The sequence below is a fragment of the Antechinus flavipes genome, chromosome 2 (genome assembly GCF_016432865.1).
Source record: "Antechinus flavipes isolate AdamAnt ecotype Samford, QLD, Australia chromosome 2, AdamAnt_v2, whole genome shotgun sequence".
In the NCBI taxonomy this organism is placed as follows: Eukaryota; Metazoa; Chordata; class Mammalia; order Dasyuromorphia; family Dasyuridae; genus Antechinus; species Antechinus flavipes.
In genome coordinates, this window is record NC_067399.1 from 259516444 (window position 1) to 259535323 (window position 18880).

Sequence of the window (18880 nt, forward strand, 5' to 3'; positions counted from 1 at the left end):
TACAAAACTTTCCCAAAGTCTTTGGCTTTTGCCTAATTCAGTCATGGGATTTTTTTCCCCATAATAATAATGTAAAAAGTTTGTGTTAACTATTTAAAAATTACAACTGTAAATAAACCAGCATAATTTGCTCATTTAAAAAAGGGATTAAAAAAAAGGGATACAGTGGGAAAAGGAGAAAACTAAGAGACAGAAAGTGAAAAATTTTCTCACATAAGAGAGGTGCACAAAGACAATGGTTAGAAAACAAAAAAAGGCTTTTGAGGAGGAACAGAATAAAAAGAAAGATAAAAAAGAAAGTTAAAAAAAAACTGGATAGAAGGAAAAGCACAGTTAGTAAATATAACTACGAATGTGAATGGGATGAGTTCACCCATAAAAGGGAAGTGTATATAGCAGAATGAATTAGAAACCAGAATCTAACAATGTGATTTATAAGAGACACACTTGAAACAGAAAAGCACATACAGTTAAAATAAAGGGCTGGAGCAGATTTTAATATGCTCCCGTTAAACTATAAAAAGCCAGGAGTAAAAAACATGATCTCAAACAAAACAAAAGCAAAAATTGACCTAATTAAAAGAATAATCAGGGAAATTACCTTTTGCTAAAAGGCACCATAGGCCTCATTTATCAAACATGTACTGAATATGAGTCAAATGTATAAAAATAAAAGCCATCCCCCACTTAATAGTCAAAGGGCATAAACAGGTGGTTTTCAGAAGAAAAAATCAAAGGTATCTATAGCTTGAGATATAGGCAAATTAAAACAATTCTAAGGTATCACCTTATCCCTATGACAAATGACAGATGCTGGAAGAAATGAGGAAAAAACAGGGGAAGAAGTGAACTTATCCATCAGTTCTGGAGAACAGTTTAGAACTAGGTCCAAGAGCTACAAAATTGTATATTTTGTCTTTGATGTGGCAATACTACTATTATTACTACTATTACTACTAGGTCTATATCTTAAACAGATCAAAGAAAAAGAAATTATATGGATAAAAATATTTATGGCACTTTTTCTGTGTTAGTAAAAAACTATAAACGAAGGGGGTGCTCATCAATTGGGGAATGGCTGAACAAGTTGTTATATATTATTGTGACTGAACATTCTTCTTCAAGAGAAAATGACAAGGGGAAGTAGTTTCTGGAAAACATGACGTGATGCAAGGTGAAATGACAACAAGATCATTGTGTACAATAATAGCAATGTTGTAATGATGATTCTGCTATATACTTCCCAGTGGAAAAAAAAAAGTACCTACTCTGATCAATGCAATATAAATAATTAAAGATAATTCTAAAGGACTCATGATGAAAACAATGCTATCTAACTCCAGACAGAGAACTGATGAATTCTAAGTACATACTGATGTAAAAATTTCTCACTTTATTTTTCTTGCTTTTTAAAAAATGTTTAATATGGAAATATGTTTTGCGTTATTTCATAGTATAACTGATAAAATATTGCTTGCCTTCTCAGTAGGTGGGGCAGTATGAGTGGGAGGGAGAAAATTCAAAACTTAAAATTTTAAAACAATGCTTAAAATAAATTAATAATAGGGCAGGGGAGAGAAATGAGGAAGGTAATGGATTAAGAGAAACCTAGGAAGACTTGTATGGACTGAAGGAAAGTGAAATAAGAAAAACCAGGAGAAAATGATATATAATAACAATATTGGAAAGAGAAACAACTTTAAAAGATTTAAGAACTTTGATCAACATAATGATCAACCAACAATTCCAGAGTAATCATGATAAAATATACTTCCCATTGCTTGAGAGAGATGATGGACCCAGAGTGCATATGGACAATAGAGGAATTTGTTTTATTTGATCTTGTATGTTTATTTAAAAAAAAAAAATCTATTTTCTCAAGAGGGGAAAGAAGAGCAGAGAATACAAACTCAACAATAAAATAAATCTGAATTTTAAAATTGAAAGAAAGCTAAGCCAGAAAGAATTAAATCCCCTTTCAACCTCCCCTTATTCTCCCTTGTTCCTCATGAGCAGTGAGTGAGTAAATGGTAATCCACAATTATAGAATTAAAGATTTCATCATCTAACAGGAGTTGCCTCAAGGACAACTGTTGACCAGATACTACACAAAGGCTAAAAACCTGGGCTGAGTTTGGCCTGTGGCCCTTTGTATTCCAAATAAATAAAAATGATGTCTGAAATTGCTATTCTCTTTTTCCTTTCTAACATGATTATTAAAAAATTCTATTGTATCAAGACCAAAATGTCTGGTGCTATTAGGACAAGATGACTTATTGTAGTATGTATATAACTTTAAAGTATAAAGGGAAAAAAAGTATTCCTCCTCAAATCCACATCATATTTCTGTATTTCTCCATCTTCATTACAGATTCTCTGATTATTTGCCTTGTTTCAGCAAAATCCTCCATCTGATTCACTATTTATGTGGCTCTTGGACCAACCTAACTGCTAAAGGAAAGGAAGGACACTATAATTTGAGGAAAGAATAAACCATTTTTCCTGTAATATGGCTAGCCTGGTGACACTTTTCTCAGGATAAATGAAAGCCAAGGTTGTTACCCTCCCTTCTCCCCCTTTTACAGACAGGAAGGAAGTGCTGGCAGAGATCTCTCTTGGCTTCCTGTCCATTTCTGAACATATTTCTAGACTCTGACTTCTCTATCATCCATCACCCAGTTTAGCCAAACAATAACTATGAAATGAAGGGGAAACACACGTTTCATATAAACACCTTGAGGTCACAGGATCCCAAACTACTACAATTAACATAACTAAATTTTATCTTTAAACTCCATCTAACAAGATTTTATTCTAGGTTTCTTTCCCTTCACAAATAACTCAGCCACTATAATTCATCTTCTCAGATCAAATTTTGAAATATTAAGAAGTGATTTTAATTTTACTAAATGAAGCTTACTGAATATGTGAGAGTATGGTAGTCATGAAAAGTAAAGGAAGATAGGCATTTTTAAATGAATATGAAGCATTCCAAAATAGATTTCAGTCTTTGTTTCCCAACTATATTGGGTAAAATCTCTTTGGATGTATTACATATCCTCATTTTAAGCTTCTCAGGGTTCAATGGTAAAACTAGATACAATGAAAGACAATAGTCACAGAAATGGGAATAAGATTAGAAGATATGTACAGCAATTCACAGGAGAAAGTAACTAGGAAGAGAGTTCAAAAGAACATTTAGGACCTCAGTGATGTATATACAAATGTTTGCAGATAAAAAGTAAATTTGAAGTTTTAACATAAGTTTATGAATGTGATCTCAGAAGTATCATTGAAACTTGGTGGTTTATCATAACTAGGATAACAGTATATGTAAAGAAAATATATATATATGTATATATATATATATATATATACATATTTAGAAATTCATATGAAAGTTCACTAGAGAGTGTTATGTGAAAATAAAAAGAAATAAAAACAGACATACTATTTATCCTGTCCTGCAGACTGTCTGACCAGATGGAAAATTTGGATGATGTTTTCCTAACATAAATTATGAAAACTGACACACAAGATATAATAGTGACTGTGGGACTTCATTATCCTCCTATCTACTATAATTTTTGCAACATCTCATAAATTCTTGGGGTATCTTGCAGAAAATTTCATTTTTCTAAAGATAGAAGAAGTAATAAGAGGAGTGGTTATTCAGGATTTAATTCTGATCAAGGAAGAATTGGCTGACAAAATGCAATACTGGAAGCAATATGTCATCTAAAGAGTTTGTGACAGCTAAGAACAGTTATCCCATGTATAATCTGGCATGGACTTTTTCGTATTTTTGAGCAAAAATTTCAAAAGGTTCAGGGGAAAAAAAAAAGGTGAATATTTCTGTCTCCTCCCAAAGGGAAAAGGGCTCAAAAAGGACAGGAGGCTCTCAAAATAAAATTTTGACTACTCAATCATTCCTTCATTGAACAATAATTTATTTTTTCACCACTTAATAGTATTTTTTTTGCAATTACATATAAAAATATTTTTCAACATTCATTTTTTGGTAAGATTCTGAGTTACAATTTTTTTTCTCCTTTTCTCCCTTACTTCTCCCCTTCCCAAAACAACAAGCAATCTGAAATAGGTTATACTATACATATACAATCATTTTAAACATATTTCTATATTATTCATGCTGTGAAAGAAAAATCAGAACAAAAGGGAAAAAACTCAATTAAGAAAAAACAAAACAAAAAATGATGAAATAGTATGCTTCAATCCACATTCAGGCTATATAGCTCTTTCTCTGAATGAAAATGCAGACAGCATTTTCCATCACAAGTCTATTGAAATTGTCTTGGATCATTGTATTGCTGAGAAGAGCTAAGTCTATCATAATTGATCATCACATAATCTTGCCGTTACTATGTACGATGTTGAACTGGTTCTGCTCACCTCACTCAGCATCAGTTCATATAAGTCTTTCCAGACTTCTGTGAAATCAGCAACTTCACCATTTCTTACAGATAACATTACTATTCCATTACATTAATATACCATAACTTATTCAGCCATTCCCTAATTGATTGGCATCCACTCAATTTCCAATTCCTTGTCACCACAAAAAGAGCTGTTACAAACATTTTTGCACATGTGGGTCTTTCCCCTTCCTTTATGATCTCTTTGGGATATAGAACCAGTAATGGCATTGCTGAATTAAAGGGTATGCACAGTTTTATAGCTCTTTGGGCATAATTCCAACTTGTTTTCCAGAACGGCTAGATCAGATCACCATTCCACCAATAATGCATTAGTGTCCTAGTTTTCTCACATCCTGCCAACATTTGTCATTATCTTCTCCTGCCATCTTAGCCAACCTTATGGAATATGTACTATATGCCAGGAACTGTTAAGTGTCTAGGACACAAAGACAAAAAAAAAAAAGGAAAGGGAAAAGGAAAAGGAAGGAAAAGGGAAAGGGAAGGGGAAGGGGCAACAAAGGGAAAGGGGAAAGGAAAGAAGAAAGGGAAGGGGAAAGACAAAGGAAAGTAGAAGTGGAAAGGGAAAAGAAGGGAAAGGGGAAAGGGAAGGAGAAAGGAAAGATAAGGGAAAGGGAAGGGAACAGGAAGGGGAAGGGGAAGTATGAAGAAAAAGGAAAACGATTAAGGAAAGGAAAAGGGAAAAGGGAATGGAAAGGGAAAAGGGAGGAGAAGGGGAAGGGGAAAGGAAAGGAGAAGGGAAAAGAGAAAGAAAAAGAAAATGGAAGAAAAAGGAAATGGGAAGGGGAAGTAAAAAAGGAAAAGGAAAGGGAAGGGGAAAGGGAAGGAGAAGGAAAAGGGAAGGAGAAGAGGAAGGGGAAGAGGAAGAAGGGGAAAGGGGAAAGAGAAGGGTAAGGAAAGGGAAAAACAGAAGGGAAAAGGAAAGGGAAAAGGAAGTATAAAGGGAAATGAAAGGGAAGGGGAAGATGAAGGGGGAGTGGAAAGGGAAAAGGAAAGAGGAAGGAGAAGGAGAAGGGAAGGGAAAGGGAAGAAGAGGAAGGAAAGAGAAAGGGAAGTAAAAGAGTAAAGGAGAAGAGGAAGGGGGAAAAGGAGAAGGGGAGGAAGGAAGGAAGGAATGTCAAGACACTTGCACAAAAAGGGGAAAAAAAACATGAATACAACATATAAATAAATGAGATAATGTCTGTAAATTGCTTGCACAGTGCCTGGCATAAGAGATGCTATGTATATGCTAGCTATTATTATTATTAAACCCAACATAAATATCATATAAATATAATTTCAAAGGCCCAAGTACTTGGGGAACTGGGGGAAAGAATAAGAACAGACTTCTATAGAGATGCATCTGTTCTAAAAGGCAAAGAAATACATTCCCTAAGAAGGGAGTATATTTCAGACATGAGAGATGGGCAGATCTAAAGGTTTGCCAGTGGAAAATGGAATGTTGGATAAAAGGACTAGCAAGTAGACCAGTGTGAATATAGAGCAGTGTTACAGGAGAGTAATATCCAATGATTCTAGATAGTGCTTTAAATGTCAAATATGTGTACTTATAGTTTATCCTTTAGGCAAATGGAAGCCCTTAGAACTTCTTAAGCAAGGGTGTCACACAGTCATAAATATGGATGCACAGGAAACTCTCTGATAAATCTAAAAAGGCTAAAAGAATATGGACCAAAAAATGAAAATTAGGATTCACAATCAATAACCAAATAAGATCATTAGACTAAAAGAGTAGGGAAAAGACAAAGACGATATCTTATTTTCAGCAAGTCATTTGACAAACTCCCTCATGATATATTCTTCCTTACAAGCATAAAGAAATGAATCTCATATCTCTTTCAGTGATTCTGACTGTTTCATTTTTTTAGATGCTTTAAAAGGTATACTGTTGTCATTTTATTTCATAATTTAAACTGAGATGGCTTATGAATTAAATAACTATTAATTATTATATAATCCAATAAATCTCTATGAAATTATAAAACACTATTCAATATGATGTTATTCCTCTTGCACCTTATGTAGGGATCTTACATCTGTAGGTATTCTAGGGGCCCTAGAATGGCCCCTATGCTCCAATACTTAGAACTCATCTCTACTCAAGCCTGAGCCAGTTCCAATGTATCACAGTTTAAATTCTTATGTGGGGTGAGGTTTTTATTTCTTAATTAGCTAAACCATGTCTATCAGCACTTTCTCATAGAAAGCAGACCAGAAATTGTGAGATCCCAATCCAAATCTATTAATGACTTCTTTTGAAAGCCTGAGAAAGTAACTTAATTCCACTATGCCACAACTAATACATCTGTTTGCTTATACAGGCTAGTTTATTATATGAAAGACATATTTCCTATTTTCCTTCTTTGGACTTGGATTGGGGATGGAAGGAGGAGAGTTAAGTAAGCATGGGAATTAGGACATAACATTGGTAAACACAGAAGGAAAAATCAGTAAGCCAGTAGGCAATCTTCTCCAATTGAGTTTGTCTAAAGTAACTAAGATTGGTTCACTCACATTCCAGGATATTGATGTGAATTAGTGAGCAAAAACTCCAACCATGCAGATAAACCTCTTATAAAAAGCAAACAAAGATTTCCCCATTTTTGGTTCATGATAGAATATTCTACAGTCAATCAGCCAATCACATTTACTGACCATATATTAATACTGAGAGTGATGTCATGGACAAAAAGGAGTGTGAACTTATAATAGCCTTCTCAACAAGTAAAAGGAATCATACAAAGGCAAAGCATCACTATCATAGAAAAGAAACACAAAATGGGGCACTCTCCTCCTCTCAAGGAGTTGGGGGGAAATGATTTGTTTCTCACACATGAAAAAGACTTAAAAACATTTATCAGTTAATACAGATTAGTACAGAAAAGGGACTCACCCACACTTTCTCTGGTGCTGCTTTCCTGGTCCATTGGTTATGGCGTACAACAATGCAAGATGGTAGTCTACACTTCAAATAAAAGACTAGGAGGAAAAAAATAAAATTATTTCCTTGACACACATATATATAAAAAGAAAGACCCTGAAGCCCCAAGCAAACTTTATGTTAGGCACCTGTGCATCGGTTAAAAACCCAAGAGTTAGCTCTCATTCCACCATAGCTAAAGTCTTTGGCGATTCTACACATTACCTATTAAATAATAATACTACAATAGTAACACAATGTCAATGAATTTACAAGTATTTATTAAGCACCTATAATGTGCAAAGCAAAAGGAAATATAAATACAAAAATGAAGCAAGCTCAAGGAATTTACATATTATTGGGAAAGCAATAAGTACATGTATACGAATATATACAGAAGAGAAAAAAAAATTTAAAAGATAAAATCATTTGTTTAGCATTGATATAGTATTTTATGTTATGCAAAGTACTTTACATATTTTATGTTATGAGAGCCCCATAATAACCCAGTCACATAGATGCAATTATCATTGCTATTTTGCAGATGAAGAAACTGAAGCGAATAGAGATTAAAAGACTTGCTCAATATCATACTACAAATGTCTCCAGCAAGATTAGAAGGCAAATCTACCTGATTCCAAGTCTAGCACTCTATGAAGCACACTACCTAGTTACTTCTAAACAAAATAAGAATAAAAGGAACTAGTAGTTGTAAAGATTTTTTTAAAGTTTTAATGTAGAAGATTGTGCTTGGGCTATATCTTGAAGGAAGAGAAAGGGAGAATTAAGGAGCAAGTTCATTCCAGGCATGGAAGTCAGTCAGAGCAAGTCCACAGAAACAGAAAAAACAGAGAAGGCCAATTTGAACATATCAAAAAGTATGGAAGGGAGAGTAATGGAAAATGAAGTTAGAAAGATAGGCTGGAATAAGCTTATAAATGTGTTTAAAATCTAGACAGGGGGAGGCAGAGTCAGTATGGCAGAGTAAAAGCAGGGATTCACTGACACCTTCACCAAATCCCTCCAAATCCCTTTAAATAATGACTCTAAGAAAATTTAAGAGCATCAGAAAACACAAAAAGATGGAATGAAACAATATTCCAACTTGGAATGTCAGTAGAAAGGGTGTATTGGCTAGGGTGAGTTTGGAGCACAGTTCCAAACCCACCAAAGCAAAAATGGGCCTCATGCCCATTTTTCAGTAGCAGTAGCAGTAGCAGAAGTGGCAGCAGCTTCCAAAGGTCTCAATCCATAGACAGTAAGGGTGTCAAGTTGTGGTCTCTCCCAGACTAGAGCACTGACCAGGAGAAGAATAAACACATTTCTCTTTGGATCATACTCCCTTGAAAGAACTGAAAAGTTATAGGTCCTTAGAATAATCTCTGAACACAGTTGCACAAAATTTCTGAAGTTTGGGACAGTGTGTCCTCCACTAGAAGCAGAGTCCTACTTTAACAAAGAGTTAAAAGTCAAGTAATAGGCTGGAAAAATGAGCAAGCAACAGAAAAACATTCTGACCATAGAAAATTATTACAGTGACAAAGAAAATCAAAATACACTCAGAAGATAAAGCTCCTACATCCAAAGCCTCCAATAAAAATAAGAATTGTTCTCAGATCATGGGAAAACTAAAGGGATTTTGAAAATCAAATAAGAGAAATAGAGGAAAAATTGGAAAGAGAAACGAGAGTGATGCAAAAGGAAGTACAAAAGTCAGTAATAAGAAGAATGCCTGAAAAAGTAAAATTGTCCAAATGGAAAATAAGATACAAAAACTCACTGAAGAAAATAATTCCTCAAAAATTAGAACTGAACAAATGGAAGTTAATGACTTTATGAGAAATCAAGAAACAATAAAACAAAACCAAAATAATAATAAAATAGAAAACAATGTGAGCAATCTCACTGGAAAAACAACTGACCTGGAAAATAGATCCAGGAAAGAGACTTTTAAAATTATTGGATTATCTGAAAGCCATGATATATATAAAAAAAGAACTTAGACATCATCTTTCAAAAAATTATCAAAGAAAACTGTCCTGATGTTCTAGAATTAGAAAGTAAAATAGAAATTTAAAAAATCCACCAATCACCTTCTGAAAGAAATTCAAGATGAAAACTCCTGGGAATATTATAGCCAAATTCCAGAACTCCCAGGTCAAAGAGAAAATATTGCAAGCATCCAGAAAGAAACAATTCAAGTACAATAGAGCCATAGTTAGGACATAAGATTTAATAGCAACATAAACATAAAGGATTGGAGGGCTTAGAATATGATATTCTAGAGAGCAAAAACATTAGGATTACAACCAATAATCACCTACCCAGCAAAAGTGAGTATAATACTTTAAGGAGAGAAATGGATATTAAATGAAATAGGGAGCATTCTTGATGAAACGACCAGAGTGGAATAGAAAAGCTGATTAACAAATACAGGATTCAGAAGAGGCATAAAGGGGTAATCAGGAAAGTAAAATCATAAGGAACTAATTAATAAGGTTAATCTGTTTATATACCTACATGGGAAGATGATATTTGTAACTCATAAGAACTTTGCCATTATTAGGGCAGTTAAAAAGAGTATATATAGACAGAAGGCACAGTTCTGAGTTGAATATGAAGGGATAATATCTTTTAAAAAATTTAAATTATGGGATGAGAGAGGAATGGATTGGAAGAATGGGAGTGGTATAATGGTGTAAATTATCTGCAATAAAAAAGCCAAGAAAAATACAGTGGAGGGCAAGGAGGAGAAGAGAAGAAAAGTGCATAAACTTTACTCTTATCAGAATTGGCTCAAAGAGGGAATAACACATTCAGTTGGGTGTAGAAATTTCTCTTACCCTGCAAGAAAGTAGGACAGGAAGAAGATATGAGCAGGGAAGAGATATATTGAGGGAAGAGTGAGTAAGAGGCAAAATACTTTTGAGGAGGGACAGGGTGAAAAGAGAGAGAGAATAAAATAAACAGTGAAAATACAGTTAGCAGTAATTGTGAAAAAATATTTGAAGCAAGTTTCTCTGATAAAGGTCCCATTTTTCAAACATATTGGGAACTTGGTCAAATTTTTTTAAAAAAGCCATTCCCCAATAGATAAATGATCAAAAGACATGAGCAATTTTCAGTTGAAGTAATCAAGTTATTTATAGTCATATCAAAAAAAATTCTCTAACTTATTAGAGAAATGCAAATTAAAACAATTCTGAAGTACGATTTCATATCTATTAGATTGGCTAACAGGCCAGAAAAGGAAAATGACAAATGTTGAAAGGAATGTGGGAAAAATAAGACATTAATGTGTTGTTGGTAGAATTGTGAACTGATTCAATCATTCTGTAGAGCAATTTAGAACTATACCCAAAGAGCTATAAAATCATGTATACCCTTTAATCTAGCAATAACTACTAGACATATATCCCAAAAGAGATTTATATTTATATTTATAGCAGCACTTTTTCCAAGACAGAGAATTAGAAATTGAGGGGATATCTATCAATTGGAGAATGGCTGAATAAATGGTGGTATGTGATAATGATACAATATTATCATGCTATAAGAAATGATGAACAAGATGCTCTCAGAAAAGAAAGCTCATGCAAAGTGAAATGTACTGTGTATAAAGTAACAGCAATGTAGTAAGATCATCAGCTATGAAAGACATTGCTATTCTCAGCAATATAATACCAAGACAATTCTGGAGGACTTATGATGAAAAATGAACTGATTTTGTCTGAATACAGATTGAAGTACATATTTTTTAAATTTTACTTAATTTTTCTTGAGGTGTTTTTCTGTGGGGGAGAAGGAAGGGAATCTGTTTTCTTTCACAACGTGTTTTGCATAACTTTACATGTGCCTTCTAGGTGGGGACAGAGGGAGGAAGAGAGAGAATCCGAAAATCAAAATTTTAAAAACAAATGTTTAAAATTGTTTACATGTTACAGGAAAAATAAAATACTTTTTAAAAAGAAAAGCTAGGCAGAAGTTTGTATTTTATCCTAGTAGCAACAGAAAGAAAGGCTTTGGAATTGACTAAGGGGAGTGACAGTCACTGAGAGAAAAAAACAGAAAAAAACACATTGGTATTATCACAAGAATGAACTGGAGTGAGAAAAGACTTGAGGCAAAGAGACCAATTAGGAAACTATTTCAATAATTAAGGCACAAGGTGATGGGGAGCTAAATTAAGCTGATGAACTTGAGTAGAGAGAAGGGGTTGGATGTAAGTGATATTGTGGAAGTAGAAAGAGCAAGACTTGGTAACTGACCAAAGGTTAAGATACCTAGCTTTATTACTCCACTAAAAGTTGAATCAATATTGCCTTTCTCTAGTTGTCCTAAAATACAACATGGAATGTCACTAAATTCCAAAAGATGACTAAAGCTGCTTATGGATATGGCAAATGGTTATCACTATCTGTCCTCCAATTCTGACAAACCTCAGGGGAACCAAGGATTTTGCTGCTGCTAAAAGAGATGAACTACACAATGCAAAGAGGAACAGAACATTAAGAGCAGACACAAGTGGAATAGAGAAGTTAGAGAATAGCTGAAATCAGAAAGCTTTCTAAGAAGTTATGCAAAAAAAAGGATTAAATTATTTCCCAGTAGGTTACTTTCCGGAACTGTTTCCTTCCCCAGGCTACACTGTGCGGTGAGAAGACTGTAGTTGCCTCTAGCAGCTACATGTTCAAAAAAGGAATCAGTTTCAGCTGAAAGGCTGCTGGGGATAAGACCCTTTCTACAATGCTACTTTGAAACAGCTTCCTGCCTAATCTCAGTAACTGCTAATTTCCCACTGCTGCCTCCCTGTGCCTTGGCTATCCAGACTTTATCAGAATTGCTCATCCTTTGTTTTTCAACCAGGAAATGGAGGAAGAGGTGGAGGAGTGGGAGTAGGGGTGAGGGTGGGAGTGGAGAACAGGAAGGATAGTTGGTCTCAAACTAGAATTTTTCAAAGACTCACATACATGAAACAGCTAGAAATTCCTTAATTCTGAGCTTCAATAAATTAGGAGGGAAATGGAATGCCATCAATCCTTGAATGTTTAGAATCAAGAAGCATGATAGTGAAGTAGAAGTAGCAAATAATTCACAACTAAGTTTAGATGAATCAAAAAAGTCATAAGTTCATTTCTGAATGCACAAAGACTTTTTCTGATATCTTACTAAAAAGGTGGTCCAGAAGTTTAGACTTAAAAATTAAGAGACAGTAGCTACCCTGAGTCCTGAACTGTTATCAACAAGTGGCTTAGGTCAGACTGATCATAGTCACTTTCAGGTCTCATTCATATCAATTAATTATGAAGCCACAATGCCGAAGTTCAGCCTCTTTGGTTTAACCCCTCCCCAATCAGATCCTGCCTGGGTACTCTTTTGATACCCTATATATGTGTTTTGTTGATATACTTTTCTTATATTCCAAATCCATTACAATTCTCCTTTTTTAACAGTTATTCCAAATGTATTCATCTTGTTTCTACAACAAAACTAAACTCCCTGAGAGTAAGAACTGAACTCCATTTCTTTTTTAATCTCCTCCAATGCCTAAAGATATTTGTTCTTATACAAAATTAATTTAAAACTACACAGAACCTTTTTAAAACTCAGCAGGACCGTAAAACACTAAAATCCAGTGTTAGATTACTTCATATTAGCAAATATCCTTTGGTCGAAAACTTGTATTAAAAGGAACCATTTGAATGGTGTTTTGAAATTAGAAATAGGGAAGTGGAACAGCTCTCCACTCATCACATCTTTAGCTGTTGGTCAGAGCTCAAGGCTCCAGTCCTAATATCTGTCAGTACAGCTTCAGGCCCCACAAATGGAGAAGAGAATCTTCCTTGACAAACAGCTTACCCTGCTTGTCTTAGGTGGCCCATCAATGCTTTTGTTTCTAGTCATTGGCTAAATATTCCTTACCATTGGTTAAGAAATCTAATTCCAGAATCTTTCTTCTTCAGATTGTCAAAGTTTCTTATAAAACATGAAGAAAAAAATCAAAATCATTTGAAATAAATGTTTTCTTACCTGTCAATCAATGGGAAATTAGAATGCTAATATTGTTATGCACAGGTTTATCATATCATAGGTTTAAAGCCAAAAGGGATCTTGAAATCAACTAATTCAGTCTCCTTATTTTGTAGATGAGATTTGAGGCTAGAAAAAAAGTTAAGTAATTTGTCTGAGGCCACTTAGGGAGCAGGGAGTAGCGCCAGAATGATTATTGTGCCCAGATATGAGTGTCAAAGCCTTGGGTTGGTCAAATCAGGCTTAGGGGAGGAATGTCAGGGCAAAGGAAGAGAAGAAGAGGTAGCCAGTTCCCTTCCTTAAGTTTCACAACCCTAAGACTAATAGTAGATATTTATGGCAATGAAGGAGGAATTGGCTAATAATGTCAGCATTCTTACCCCTTTACTGTAATGCTAAAACTAAGCCCTCAATGTAATGACTGGGAAAGAAAGGTAAACCTGGATATCCTTATTCAGGCTTGCCCAGAGTCAATTTTAGTCCAAAATAAAGGGACTGGGTCAGAGAAGGCTTTTCCTACTGGGAATATCTTCAGGCTTAAAAATATGCAACAGCTACTAAGCAGTATCTTAAACTTTCTTATGAAATATCACCATTACCAGTTTATATTAGACAAAATTTGTCTAGTATATAACAATTAGACAAATTTTGTCCTTGTCCATGTTGATCCCTTAAAATTGATCTTTGATATTGGCTCTTATATGTTAAATTTTCTATTAAGTTCTGGTTTGTTGAAAGTTCTGTAAATCTGCAAGTTCATTGAATATGGATAATTTTGCTGAATATATTTTTGGTCACAAGCCTAGTTCTTTTGATTGCCAGTATATTTAATTCCAGGATCTGTGGTCTTTTGTTGTGGCTGCTGCTAAGTCCCATACAATTCTGATTGTATCTCCAACATATTTGAATTGCCTGTTTCTTTTTCTTCCAAAATTTTCTCTTTAATCTGAAATTTTGCAATAATAGTCCTATATATTTTCTAAAAGGATCTCTTTGAAGTGGTGATCAATGGATTTTTTCTATTTCTACTTTCCCCTCCTGTTCTATCATTCTAGGATAATTTCCTTGGATTATTTCTTGCGTTATCGTATCAAGGGTTTTGTTTTGTTTTGTTTTATTTTTAGTCACAGCTTTTAGTTACTCCAATTATTCTTATATTTTCTCTTCTTGATCTGTTCTTCAGATCTGTGGTTTTTCTTATGTTTCCTATTCCATCCTATTTTTTCATTCTTTATATTATGTTTTGTTATTTTTTGGTCTCATAGCTTCATTGGCTTCCCCTTGCACGATTATAAATTTCAAAGAGTTATTTTCATTTTTAAGATTCTGTAGTTCCTTTTCTGGTTAGATAACTTTTCCCCCTATAATATTCTTGTTTTTCTTGGGTGGTTTTTATTTTTTAGTTTTTCTTCAATGTCTTTCATTTGATTTTTAAATTCTTTTTTGAGTTCTTCTATAAATTTTCTCAGGGCAAGAAGTCATTTAATGTTACACTTTGGGGTACAAGCTTTTTTTACTTCACCATCCTCCTCTAAAAGATGAACCCCAGTCTTCCCTACTCCCATAGTAATTTTCTGTGGTTGAGTTCTTTCTTCTTTGCCCATTCTTTTTTTTTTTTCTTTTTAATAAGAAGTAGTAGTATAAGAATTTCTAATCATAGGGTTGGGGAATAGTTTCTCTAGCTTCACTTCAGCTCTCCTTTCTGACCTGGAACCTCAAACCAAAAGTTCCACTTTCCTGCAAGTACACACAGGTAGCAGTGTTTCTTCCTCATTGCTTCTACACTCATGGGTATGCTGGTTCCTTTGTGTCTAGGGGCATGTCTCTGTAGCACAGCTGGGTCTGGCATTCCTAATCAGCCGGGTTCCCTCAATCTTCCTGGACTCAGACTCCTGGCTCCATGTAAAGTCCAGAACGTGAAAATTTCTGTAGTTTCTGCTGAGGCTCCAGCCAAACCCAACTCTCAGAAGTGCCTACTGGTGTTTCTATGACACTAGCCTAAAAGTGTTTGCACCTCACACAGGTTAATCCCTGGTCTGGGTTCTTTCTTCATATCTTCTTGGGTAATGCCAGGAGGACCCTTGTTTTGCCAAATCTTCTTAATTTTTCACCAGTCTATATTCTCCTTGAGATGCAAATTTCTTCTGTTAATGGAGGAAATCTGGAGATTTACTGACCTACTCCACCATCTTCCTAGAATCCTCCCTTTTAAAAAAAAATAATAACAGGGATAATAATTCTTACAGACTTCTATTTTCTTGGAACTACATTCCCTGAAAATTTTTAACTTGCCCTGATTTGGTCTAAATACAATTACAGTTCTAATTTAAACAGTTCACTTTATTTAGAGTGCACTGGGGGACTGCATGATGGCAGCTAGTAGGGTCTCTTGGCTCTGAGAACCCCTTCATTAGGAAAGAAAGGACCAATAGCAATGGCAATCATGATGTGTTGTGGAGGTTCAGCTCAGAGAAAACTCTTTAACTAATACTAGCTTTCCCCATGGTCCTAGTTTGACGTTCTAAGGAATGCCACTTATTGTTCAATACTGTTCCCTTCCCCACCCAGCCCCCAGTCATTCTGCAGTTTTTCAAGTCACTGACAATAAACTGTTATGTCTCATAATTCAAAAAATGGAAAGATTCTTGGCAGAAGGGAATTGCTTTAGGCACTGCTCCCATTTTTGAAAGTAGCAAAAATCATAATTTCTCTTTATTGTTAGTTTCCTCCCCAATTCCTTTTTTTAAAAGCCTACTTGTTTTTTTACATCACATTAAAGTAGCTCAGTTCCTGATAAATGTTAAATTTAGCTCAACAATTTAATATGAAGTGAGTCGTCTTTCTTGTTTTCACGTCTGCTGGATTTATTTTGGTACTTGAATTGGCTATAGTTGTTCAGAGTGAATGTGTATCAGAAGACACAATCAGAAGCTGAATCTTGTAAGTGAAGAGAAGGAGGTAAGTTGCCAGCTGTCTTAACAGAGATAGATGCCCTTGGTCTTCTACCAAGTCAGCACTCTTAGGTAAGTGAAAGGGGGCACATCCCTACTCTGTCTTAGAAACTCCCAGAAGAATGAGTCAAAAGGTCAGCAAGAGACATCTTGCAATGTTAATTTGCAGAATATAGCACACACGCACATACACACACACACAACCCAATGAGCCCAAAAATGTCTTGTCATATTATTTTAATAATCTCTCTAAACCATCCAAATTCTACCACCAGCTACTAAATAAGTGTCAGATTTCCCAGATCTGCTATTACAACAGTGTAGTTCCTGTCATAACAGGTTTTAAGAAATAAATAAATAAAATGAAGCACCACCCACATAAAATCAGAATACATGGCACAGTATTTACTTTAATGGGCTCTTCAGAAATCCAATTAACTGCAGCCTTCTGAGTAATTGGCTTCATTACTTCTGATGTAATAACTAAACCACTGACTTTAGAACTGGATCAAAAATCAAGCTAACTTTATATGGACAGACAGGCTTTTCATCTGCCAAGGCCTGTTTGATTTCCAAGAAACAATGGTACCAACATAGTGGGATGGAGGCAGTGAAGGTAGTGCTTTCCAGCTCCCTTTCTGGTTTATACTATCTACTTGAACGTGGGAATACCCAAACTCTAATGTTACTTTACATCTATTCACATTTCCTACTATGGGTTTAGATCTTAAACAGTTTACATACAAGCTTCACTTCCAGCAAAAATATACAAGTGATTTGGTTACACTTCCACGAGTCTTCATTGTCTATAGGATAAAAAAAATTAAAAGATCTTTAAAATATAATCCTAAACTATCTTTTCCACTTTTCCCTTTCCCCTTCATGTGCCCTCCTAGCTAGTCAAAAAAGTCCACTGAGCCCTTCATATTGTAACAAGTTCTGTGCATTAACCTCGCTGAGCCTTTGTTCAAACTGTTCCCTCTAATTGAAATGTCCTTCCTACCACCTCTCTTAATTCCTAAAATTAATTATCAAGCATTTATTAAGTCCCTACAATGTGCTAGGTTGTGTTAAGCTCCAGAAATGCAAAGTAAAAAATGAAATAACCTCTATCTTCAAGGAACTTGCATTCCATTAAGACAGACAAAATGTACATAAACACACAAAATAAATATGAGTTTTGGTTAGAAGGCACTAGCAGCTAGGAAGATCAGGAAGGGCTCACCATTGTAAGTGACACCTGAACTGGATTTTGAAGAAAATAAGGGAGTCTAAAAGATGGAAGTGATGAGGAAGAGGCCTGTGTCTCTTAGAGATAAAAGATCAGGTCACATGTGTAAGGAATAGCAAAGCCATTTTATCTAGATCATAATAAAGAAGGTCCCCTTTTTCCAGAGTGCAACTAAAGTTCTACTACTTTTATGTGATGTTCCTTGACTAACTTATCTATAAGAGATTCTTCCCTCATCTGAAATCCCACATTCTTTGTTGGCTGTACCAAACACTGGGTATTATCCTTTTAAATGTATCTGGAAATCCTCTACCCTAAGCAGGCTACATCTTTAAAAGCCAGAACTGTGGCTTATACATTAACAGTACCAGCACAAGCTATTATGCATGGTAGGTTATCAATAAATGTTTGTTAAATTGGGCTAAATTATAGAATAAAAAGGGAGGAAAAAGAAAAGTCACTAGCTACTCTCACTGAAAGATACTAATCAGTAATTTTTTAAATCAAATCTCTAATTTAAAGGAACAGAAACCAAAAAGACACATGGCACAATTCTTTCTGTATAATTTTATTGGAGGTCTAATAGGAAATAAAGTCAATTTTACAAGTAATAATCAACTGTCCAGTACAATCTCAACCTTCTATGAGCATGAATAAATCATGTTCAGCTGGATGACTTCCTTTTGAGGAGAGAGGTAAGAGGCCTGGGCTATAGAAGCAAAGCTCCATGTATTTTAACAAAGATTTGTACACACACACACACACACACACACACACACACACACACACACAAATTCAACTGTTGGGGCAGAGTGGCAGGAATCTTCTGGATTTAGAATAATAGAACTGGATATGAATTCTGAGTGCAGTTGACTTCTCCAGAAACACGAGCAAGTCACTTAACCCTGCTGAGCTTCCTTTTCTTGAGGCTAGAACATATTTCAAGTCTTTCTTAGCTCTAAATTCTTTGATACTATATGAAACTAAACCAATAAACAAAAGAGTCTTATGGGCATTGGAACGTTGAGGAAGGTCAAATGTGACATTTTAAATAGTATGAGTAGGATTTGCCCCGTAGGCATGGATACTCTATTACTTTGGGACAAAATACAATTGTGTATTTCAGTAAAGATGAAATAATTTCTCAAGGATCTGTTCTTATGGAAAATTATGCATACATCAGAACATTCAGAACATTTGCAACTCAAGTGAAGCAAAACAACAGTAACAGCAGGAACAATAAGAAGGAAATATATTTTCAGTAAAAATTCTGGCCATTGTCAAGGAG

At 34.8% G+C, this 18880-nt stretch overlaps 1 protein-coding gene across 1 annotated transcript in view; it reads right to left on the minus strand.

Annotated features, from left to right (window-relative positions):
* The window catches only part of EXD3 (exonuclease 3'-5' domain containing 3), a 427068-nt gene that overhangs the window by 311935 nt on the left and 96253 nt on the right, over positions 1-18880 (minus strand). Inside the window, exon 3 of the mRNA XM_051976911.1 lies at positions 7354-7439. Coding sequence (XP_051832871.1) covers positions 7354-7387 — 34 coding nt within the window. The 5' untranslated portion in view covers positions 7388-7439. The remainder of the gene's footprint in view (positions 1-7353; positions 7440-18880) is intronic.